Raw genomic sequence first — 10293 nt, forward strand, 5'->3', positions numbered from 1 at the left:
AGTTAAATTTTCTTATAAATTATCTCTTGTTTATTTTTAGCAAACACAAAGATTTTAACTAAAATTATTATTTTTTAAAAGTAATTTTTTATAATTGTTATAGCAAGTTAACAAAAAAATATATCAAAATAATATGTTTATATTTAATGTGTGATTGAAAGTTAAAAAAATTATAAATATGATAAATTTTTTAAAAAATAAGAGTAAATTTTTAAATAAAAATTTATAATAATATTTAAAGATTATGACAAAATGAAAGAGGAAGCGGATCTAGTAAATTTCTTCCGGAGTGAAAAAAAGAAAAGGATGCAAGAAATGGGAAAGAAAGTGAAGGGAAACCTGTCGTCTGTCGAAATTTAGAAAATATCTGCACCCAGTATCACACGTGCAAACCAGTTCAGTTACAACTCAGAATTGTTACCAACAAAAAAAAAGAAAGAAAAAAAAGATCCAGTGTTTATTACAAACCCCCAGTTCGTACAATACAGCACTAGCTATTAATGTGCCACGTATGAGAAAAAGAAACTGGTTGCTTTTTGACGTTGTACCACTACCATCCAGTATAAAAGCCGGGTGGGCTCCACCAAAAAAGTGAATGGGCCCATATTTTGTATGTTTCTGTTTCCAATACATTATCTTTCTATTTTATCCATTTGTGTAATTAAAAATAACCTAAAGTTTCTTCACATGAAGCCTTGCCTAAATTATCTTAGATCGCTAGCTTATTATAAAGTTCTCAATTAAAATATAACAAAGTTGGGTCCACGAATGACGAAGAAAAGAGTGTCTTGTGGAAAATTCATAAATTAATTATAGATACAAAAATTATTCTAAGAATAAAAAAGAAAAAGCTGACAACACACAATGTGTGGTTAGAAGAAGTCAAAGATGAATAATTATTTAGTAGGTGGTTTCAATAATAATAGATTGGGATCAAGTGATTTATTTTTTCTGTAGTCTCAAGTTTAAATTTTATAGTTGTTAATATGATGGTTACTAGAGGTTTACATGATCGTTAATTTAAAGACTCATAAAATTAGTTGAGATGTGTATAAACTGACCTAAATATCCATATTAATAATAAAAAAAAAACATGAAAGAAGAATAATAGAAAAATAATTGGATCTATCCTGAGTTGAGTAAGCACAAATGGTAGGATATCATGCTGAAGGAGTCAAAGAACTCAAGTGATGCAATATTTTAATCAGAAAGAGGTAATTAATTAATATATAGAGCAATAAATGAATAGTATATTATCAAACACCACTTTTAGGGATTAGACCAGTAACAACATTGTAGGCGAAGATTTCAAAGAAAATAAAAGATAAAAAAGAGATGGGCAAAGACAAACCTCTTGTAGCTAAATATTTTAGGTAAAAGAAGTGTTGACTGTTTTGATATTATAATATAGTTTAAAGTATTTATGGATATTAAATATTTTAGGTAAAAGAAGGTGTTGACTGTTGACTAATGATTTTTATACCAGGGAAGGATTTTGCTGGATATTTCATGAAAAGTATAAAATTCATAAACGATGTATAGAAAAGCAACTCAAAAGCTTTGTGAAATTGATACTTACTTCAATCATATGCCTTGTATACAGAGATTGTGTACACAAGACTTTAATGCAACAGCAAGCATGATATCATGGTTCACATTTATTAAAACTCCTTTTTTATTTTTGTGTTTCAAAAATATTTTTTAAAAAATTTAATATTTTAATTTTTTGATGTTTTCAAATTATTTTGATATGTTGTTATCAAAAATAATTTTTAAAAATAATAAAATATTATTTTAATATATTTCTAGATAAAAAATATTTTAAAAAACAACTGTAACTACATTCATAAACAAAATATGCAAATTTTTGATAAATTTAAGAAGCATTTAATTTTTAAATTAATGAAAATTTAAGAAATTGGGACCATCTTAGAATTAAATATAAAAAAATTGGTATAGAATTGGGACCATCCAGTATTTAAGAAAATTTTAACATTGAGAAACATGTCTTGATTTTAGACATTGAAGTTTGGAAAAACATCAATATTAATTTCGTATGATGTTCTAGATTGGTTAATATATACTTGGATTAAATGTTCCTAGTGCAATGAAAAAACAATTGCCCTAGATTTAATTATTTGGTATTCAAGATTTGTAAATATTAAAAACAATTGGGAATGTGTCGATAATTTAATATTAAGACCTTGATTATTTTCGTGTTTCAAAAATATTTTTAAAAAATTAATATTTTTTTTATTTTAAATTAATATTTTTTAATGTTTTCAGATCATTTTGATGTGGTAATATCAAAAATAATTTTTAAAAAATAATTTTTTTTTGATGTATTTCTGAATGAAAAATACTTTAAAAAACAACCGTAACTACACTTCCAAATACACTTTAATATTTCAAGGAGATTGACATGGATCAATTGCTATTTTTTTTTTTTATCAGATGTATTATAAACCCGCAACGTGATAGTAATTGGAATACCATGGAAAAAAAAATTAAAATTAAAAGAAATATCAATGGTCAAAACTAAATCTGTTTTAGGCAAAATCCACTCTAAAGGTTTAATGAGAAAAAGCAAGCTATATATATACGTGATTGACATGAACACTAGGGCATATAAAGTAGTTTAGTTTGGTCCAGTCATTATGGGTGGTTGAACCTAATATTCTTAATGGAGTTCAAATGCTCGATAATGAACATATGCTTGTAGCACTATGGCAAGAGCATGGCAAAAATGAGCTTCACCTATATGAATATACAGTTGTAGCTTTTTCATAAATATTCATAAAAACTAGGAGGAAGCAGGAGGTGAAAATATATAGCACTCAAATTTGGTGAATTTCTCAAAGAAAAATGTAATTTAATGCGCATATCTTTTCTATTTTGGACATTAATAAATCATGGTTTAAAGCTTAATTAATGCTATCGATCATTGATTTAGTTCAAGTCTTGAGAAGTTAAAAAAATTAAATGTTTAATTTAAAAGTTACCATTAAGATTAAAACTATGTGTTTTAGTACCATAATCTAAGTGGAGAAATGTAACTTAAAACATAAAAAAGATTCTGAATTCAAGAATTAGATTATAGTACCAAAAGCGCCAAGGACTAAATTGAAAAAAATTACAAGTTTGAAGAGGTATTTCAAAACATTTGATTGAACTATTGTGAGGATACGTAGAGCATCCTGTTTAAGTGTTGTTGATCTTATTTATTGATAACACAATTATCAAAGAATATATGTTCGAGGTTTCAAGTATATTAGACATGTTATTTTTAGATTTTTAGAATTCTCATGCTCTTAGAAACTTATATAATTATTAATTTTAAAATTCATGAGATTAATTAATAGAGGTGTGTAAAAGTTACTCAAACATCCACGTTAATCTAAAAAAAAAGTTACCTTTAGAATACCTTATCAAGTTTTCTTATCATTTTTTTTATTTGTTTAGAAAACTAAACAAGTTTTAATATTTAATACTAGTAGTGTTTTTATATTAGATTTGAAAGTGTTTTTTTTTTTTTTTTTAAATTTTAAACTTAATATATATCAAGTATTTTGTCCAATCAGGAAAAGAACTCCAAGAGCAGCGTTCTATACAAGAACAAGGAAGATAAATGACATTTCACATAATAAGAAGATAAATATGTCAATAATCTAATACTAGAATTCTATTTATTTTTGTGTTTAAAAAATATTTTTAATTTTTTTATTTACTTCAAATTAATATTTTTTTTGATATTTTCAAATCATTTTGATATGCTAATATTAAAAAAATAAAAAAAATATATTTTTTATATATTTCTGAATAAAATATATTTTTAAAAACAATCACAACCATATTTTCAAACACGTTTTAATACTTTAAGGAGATTGACACGGATCCATTACTTTTTTTTTTGTATATGAATTTTTTTGTTAGATTCTTGTATTATAAAACACGCAACGTTATAAGTAATTGGAATACCATGAAAAAAACAATAAAATTAAAAGAAATATCATTGTTCATAACTAAATCTTTTTTAGGCAAAATCCACTCTAAAGGTTTAATGAGAAAAAGCAAGCTATATATATACGTGATTGACATGAACACTAGGGCATATAAAGTAGTTTAGTTTGGTCTAGTAATTATGGGTGGTTGAACCTAATATTCTTAATGGAGTTCAAGTGTTCGATAATGAACACATGCTTGTAGCACTATGGGAAAAGCATGGCAAAAAAGAGCTTCACCTATATGAATATACAGTTGTAGCTTTTTCATAAATATTCATAAAAACTAGGAGGAAGCAGGCGGTGAAAATATATAGCACTCAAATTTGGTGAATTTCTCAAAGAAAAATGTAATTTAATGTGCATATCTTTTCTAATTTGGACATTAATAAATCATGGTTTAAAGCTTAATGCTATTGATGATTGATTTAGTTCAAGTCTTGAGAAGTTAAAAAAAATTAAATGTTTAATTTAAAAGTTACCATTAAAATTAAAACTATGTGTTTTAATACCATAATCTAAGTGGAGAAATGTAACTTAAGGCATAAAAAAGGTTATGAATTCAGGATTAGATTATAATACTAAAAGAGCCGAGGACTAAAGTGGGAAAAATTAAAAGTTTGAAGAGATATTTCAGAACATTTGGTTGAACTATTATGAGGATATGTACATCCTGTTTAAGTGTTGTTGACCTTATTTATTGATAGCACAATTGTCAATGAATATATGTTCGAGAATTCAACTATATTAGACAAATTATTTTTAGAATTTTAGAAATCTCATGCTATTAGAGACTTATATAATTATTAATTTTAAGATTCATGAGATTAATTAGTGGAGGTGCATACAACCTATTCAAATATCCTCATTAATCTAATTTTTTTTTTTTACTTCAGATTACCTTATCAAGTTTTCTTTACATTTTATTTATTTATTTGTTTAGAAAACTAAACAAGTTTTAATATTTAATACTATTAGTGTTTTTATACTAGTTTTGAAAGTGTTTTTTTTTTTTTTTTTTTTTTTTTTAAAATTTACACTTAATATATATCAAGTATTTTGTCCAATCGGGAAAACAACTCCAAGGGCAGCGCTCTATACAAGAACAGGGAAGATAAATGACATTCCACACAATAAGAACAGAAATTAAATATAAATTCGATCTTTCTGCATAATTCTATTTAAATAAGTTATGTTCCTCAATAAAATCTAAGACGAGAAACTTAAGTTGACGTTCGGCGAAGAAGAAAACAGGAAATGGACATATATATCTTACAATATTTAGTATGATCTCACTATGGATCTGTCAACTTATACTTGCAACCCTAGGGGAGACGTGTCCATGGTTTTGCCGTCGATTCGGATACAATCCTCGTTCAGTGCTTGTAGGGTTTCCTTCTTGTAAATGTATCTACTTGATGCCCACAAGTAGACCCCCAAATTAAGGGCAGATATAGCTAAAAGGAACCCGTAGTAATAATCCAAGTGGGAGTCATTCAAGTTGTTTCCGATCCAGCTCTTGCCTCCTCCGGTCACTGTAATCTTGTCCACCATTGTTACTAGAAAGCTATTCAAGAAGTTGCCGACACCGATCCCACTGGTGAAGAATGTGGTTCCGAGGCTTTGCATGTCCTCGGGAGATTGATCGTAGAAAAATTCCAGCAATCCGATGGCGTTAAAAACATCAGCGATTCCCAGAAGAACATACTGAGGCAACAGCCAAAATATACTCATGGGGACGATTTCCTTTGGCCCCGCAACGTGGTGCGTTCTTATGACGTGCATTCTTCGAACTTCAACAGCATAAGCTATTGCAATGGCGATCACTTGAATGGCGAATCCGATGCCCAGCCTCTGAAGTAACGTGATTCCCCTTGGGTTTCCGGTCTTCTTACGCATGAATGGTACAAAGAAACGGTCATACATTGGGACGGAGAGAAGCATTGAAAACGTCACAAAGCTACCGAGAGAAGCTGCTGGAATTTGGAAGTTTGGGCCCAAGTTGCGGTCCAACGTTGTCCCTTGTTTCACAAATAAAGTGTTGATCTGTGCCCATATGGTACTAGGGATTAATGTCACCAGCCATATCAGCATCATTCCAAAAACGAGCTTGACTCCTTCCACCTGCGTCACTGTGCATGACGATGATGATGATGATGGGTTTGAGGTATCTGCATTATTGCTGCCATCTTTGATCGCAGCTTTGTCCAAGCACCTGACCACACAGTTTTGTATTTTACTCTGTTTAGTTCACAAACACTTGATTATAACCAAACAAATGTATAATTGTGGATGGTTTGATTAGCAATGAGCTCCATTGAAGTCAAAATTAACAACTAAACAAATATTCTAGTATTTGAACAATTTGCAGGGTCTCAATTGCGCGATGACTCCAAGTCATTGTTCGTGGATTTGCTTTAGAGATGGACTGAATACTTTCTAATGCAATGCACTGGAGGATTCCACCAATGTGTTTCACATATAATTTTGGCTGGACGGTAACCAGTGGTGGGGCATGGGGGCGCACCACTGCAATGTACGTGACATAATTTTCCTGTATCAGAAACAACTTGACTAGAATGGTGACCATTCATTAAAGATGAAAAAAAAGGAATACTGTGAACTATGCACATGGAAAGAATTTATTGTAACGAATGGCTACCAAGCCACAAGGACGCCCTGCTTTTGCCTTTGGCACAGCAGATTTCCTAGCTAGGCACATGAATTTGAGGGGTCCTCTCCCCACCGCTCTTGCAGATGCATTAAAAGGCTATACGGTTTTTTCTGTATTTTTATTTATTTTTACTACAAAGTGGGACTTCGAGATGAAAACATCCTGGATTAAGGAAGCGTGTTAATGTCATTTGATTTACAGCTCGGTGCCTATAAAAATAACCTGTACTGACTGCTAAATTTGATCATGCCTCAAGATTCCATGAACTAATGAAAAGATTCGTTTCTAACCATTAAAACTAAACTGAAAGTGTATTTTTACGGTCTGATAAATATAATATTAGTCAATACAAGCATCAGAAACGTGCAATCTTTTTCACATAAAATTTCTGATTACCATGAATGTACGGGCAGTTATACTGGTATAATTCAGTCTGACAAATTAACTTGTATCTACTATACAGCTCACCTCAACACTGGTGTGTGGTGGACCTGCCGTTTTCCGGTTTGAATATAATATTGCAGGTCAAACTCCTGAAGCTCCGAGGGACTGTTAGGGAGCTGAAGTTTCCTGTTGTTAAAGGCAGCAATGAGGACTTGAAATAGCTCCCTCGCAGGGCTCTTAGTCTTTCTAGCTTTATGCCTGTAAATTGGTGTCCCTAGATAGAATATAAACAGGGATACTAAAAGACCAACTGCAGGGATACCATACCCTAAACCCCATCCAAAGTTCTCTTGGATGTACACTAGGCAGAGAGTGGCAAACAGAGCTCCCAAAAAAGAGCTAAACATCCACCAGTTAAAGAATGAGACCTTGAGCTTCTTTTCGTGTGGGTTATAATCATCGAACTGGTCTGCACCAAAAGTTGATATGTTGGGCTTCGTCCCTCCCGCCCCTATTGCCACGATGTAGAGAGCAGAGTAAAAGAATGCGATTTGCAAAGGGGAGGCCTTATTGCAGACTCCATTTGTGCATGTTGGTTTCATGAACTTGAAAGAAACTGCCATTGTCAGTAGTATCATTCCCTACACATAAACTTGCAGGTGATCAGTTCAGTTCCTTACTCGAAAACACACAACCTGTTAATTATAACGAATAAAATCTTACTAAACACGAAAGATGTTAGCTTGACCTGCTACTGTATCAGGGGCAAGTTGCCTTGCACCACGGGTCATGAAACACGAGTTGTAATTTAATGCAAAGAGGTGTTTTCTTTTTGTTTTTAATCTGCAATTGGTATATGATTAACTACTGTTTTTTTATTGAAGAAAACAAAAACTGGAGTCATTATAATCTGTCTGAACAGACATTTCAATAATTAATCGTTGGCATAACCTGGTCATGATTAGAACAAATCAATGAACGGGATAGCTAGCTACTGCTCTTCGTGGGACTAATTTAAATCACACACTTGTGGAGGACAGAAATGCAGCTCGGTGTTCATGATACAAGCCAATATATCGAACTAGCAATTCATTGACCCCACAAGCAAAAATCACGAACCCAATTGGCCTTCGAAAGTAGGTGACGCCAAAATATTTATGGCCCCAGCAAATACTCAACTGTGTTTGAAAATTATAGCTTATGAATATATAGCGAATCACAAGGGATATTCAGCTCTAAATCCTGCCAAATTGCTCCTGGAATAAGTAGACTTTCTAGTGAAAGACAATGATTAAAGTTTGCTTAGTGGAGACATTAATTGATTGATTGATTAATTAATTAATTTACCATTGCATAGATAAGAGATGACACAGTGAACGTCCAGTATCGACCCAGGTAAGTATCTGCTATGTAGGCGCCGAGTATTGGTGTGATCCACACTGCTCCTGACCAGTTATTCACATTCCTCACCGATGCAACCGTCTCTTCATGGAGTTGGGTGGTCAGGTAATTCACCAAGTTCGAAGCTACTCCATAGAAAGCCATCCTTTCAAATGCCTCATAGCCTGCCAGTCAAATAGCTAACATGAAACCAAGCTGTACGTGTTGAATTCTCAAGCAAGTCACATAAAAATACAGGTAAAGAGCTTCGATGATGAGCAAAAACAAAAGAAACTGGTAAGAAAAACCCTGTAACGAATAAAGGTTTGTGGAAAATAACTATTAGCTAGATAATATTTAAAAGCAAAAAGTAAGATATATATATATTCGGTTTTCCTTGTGATCTCTCTGTACTAGATTGTAATCAGTGACAGATTCGATTCTCCATCATACGCAGCCATTAATTTTGCTAAAGCTATCGACTACAGAGGAGTTAGAGCGGGCAAACAACTTTGAACATTACCTGGAAAGAGAAGAAGGTGTTTCGATGAAGACACGTTTGTCTTGCAAGTAACGATCAATTTAAACAGAAGGGTTGCAAGCAGGAAGAGGAAGCTTACCAACCAGAAAAGCACACGCTTTCCATTTCCCAGTTCTGGAGGCTTGGACAGGACGCCCACGGAGATCTACAGTGCCATCTTGGGTGCAGCATTTGGTATCCATCAAAGAAACTTATCGATTGGAGGTTGACAGCAGTGATAGCAGAAGATATCGTAAGAGCAAGAGTGTTCAGGGTTAGTAGAGCTTGTAGCACTTTATATAGGCCAAATTGGCCAATTGCTCCCTTTGTTCGGAGAAATAAAGCGCGCACAATACCGTCACATTAATGTTTTATTTGAGCAGTGCTAACCCAAGAATGCCCCGAACTCAACTTCCGAGAAAAATAAATTCGGAGCACTTAACCAACCATGAAATTAGCTGCAGGCATCTTGGCGTCTGGCTTCTCGATCTCATAAAAGTTGGGTCTGATATAATAATTATTTATCTATGCTTCGATAGGATATGGTTTCATATTCTCGGAAGTGGGTTGGGGGCATTCTTGGCTTAGCATTGCTACAATAAAAAAAAAAGAATGTGTGGATATGATGCATAAGTCCATACAACGAGTGCTAGTAGTGTAAAGTATTTATTTTTTGAAAATTCTAAGCAAGTTATGCATTTACAGGTTAGGAATGTTGGGTATGTTGGGTTGTGCCGGCTGGTCAAACAAATATTTTCAAGTAACTAACAAGATCCATAAATAATTAAGGTAGTTATAAAATATTTCAATAAAATTGCTACTTTGTTTTTTATTGTCCTGAATGAAAGCAAGAAACCAATTTTCCTAATTTTTTTTATCTCACGATTAATTAACTAATCAATGTTGGTAATGGGCTACAATAATGCAAATGGATTGTTGAACATGGTTATGTCTAAGAATCATATGAAAAACAAGTTTTTTTTATTAGATTTAGGAGACATCTTTAAGTTAGCAAAATTTTATGAGAAATGAATATTTAGAGGTTATGTTGCGTATTTGTATTAATTTTTTTTTTTGTTTGCAAGAGTGATGAAGAAGAAGATAAGAATGTTAGAATGTAAGAAAGATTTTTTTGCTAACCTCGTGATTCATGGACATTTTGTTTTCAGATAAAAGTAAATGTATAAAAGGGATAAAAACTAGACAAAAGTACAAAATAGCTTACCTTAAGAAGTATAAAGTCCTGTTACCTAGGTCAAATTGACCAAAGGCAACCGAAAAATAAACAAAAGTTAAAAGAATATCAAAAGTGAAAATAACAGACTGCCCAGTCG

General features: G+C 32.0%; 1 protein-coding gene and 1 long non-coding RNA gene across 4 annotated transcripts; one reads left to right on the forward strand and one right to left on the reverse strand.

Moving 5' to 3' along the window:
* Nucleotides 1-5147: 5147 nt before the first annotated feature.
* On the reverse strand, nucleotides 5148-9438 carry LOC118028892 (protein NRT1/ PTR FAMILY 5.1). 3 transcript variants are annotated; one of them, XM_035032640.2, is made up of 5 exons: nucleotides 9060-9438; nucleotides 8407-8624; nucleotides 7387-7700; nucleotides 7144-7245; nucleotides 5148-6216 (listed from the first exon to the last, which is right to left on the reverse strand). In XM_035032640.2, the coding sequence occupies exons 1-5, from the start codon at nucleotides 9160-9162 to the stop codon at nucleotides 5313-5315; spliced, it is 1641 nt and encodes a 546-aa protein (XP_034888531.1). In that variant the 5' UTR covers nucleotides 9163-9438; the 3' UTR covers nucleotides 5148-5312. The 3 variants fall into 3 exon arrangements, with proteins under 3 accessions (XP_034888531.1, XP_034888530.1, XP_034888532.1); XM_035032639.2 differs by having other exon boundaries at nucleotides 7144-7700; nucleotides 9060-9437; XM_035032641.2 differs by lacking the exons at nucleotides 8407-8624; nucleotides 9060-9438 and adding an exon at nucleotides 7808-8379 and having other exon boundaries at nucleotides 7144-7700.
* Nucleotides 8614-9668, forward strand: LOC118028894 (uncharacterized). Its single transcript, XR_004684107.2, has 2 exons — nucleotides 8614-8736; nucleotides 8897-9668. It is a non-coding gene; the product is annotated as an uncharacterized lncRNA (long non-coding RNA).
* Nucleotides 9669-10293: the final 625 nt, after the last annotated feature.

Source organism: Populus alba, chromosome 19 (assembly GCF_005239225.2).
Source record: "Populus alba chromosome 19, ASM523922v2, whole genome shotgun sequence".
NCBI classification, from domain to species: domain Eukaryota; kingdom Viridiplantae; phylum Streptophyta; class Magnoliopsida; order Malpighiales; family Salicaceae; genus Populus; species Populus alba.

What these genes read in the sequence shown, in the direction of transcription:
- LOC118028892 (XM_035032639.2), bottom strand. Translation starts at nt 9,162, where the DNA reads ATGGATACCAAATGCTGCACCCAAGATGGCACTGTAGATCTCCGTGGG. An exon ending in CATCTCTTATCTATGCAATG is followed by an intron (nt 7,701 to 8,406) that starts GTAAATTAATTA and finishes GTTTATGTGTAG; the next exon opens with GGAATGATACTACTGACAAT. An exon ending in CACCACACACCAGTGTTGAG is followed by an intron (nt 6,217 to 7,143) that starts GTGAGCTGTATA and finishes CTGTGTGGTCAG; the next exon opens with GTGCTTGGACAAAGCTGCGA.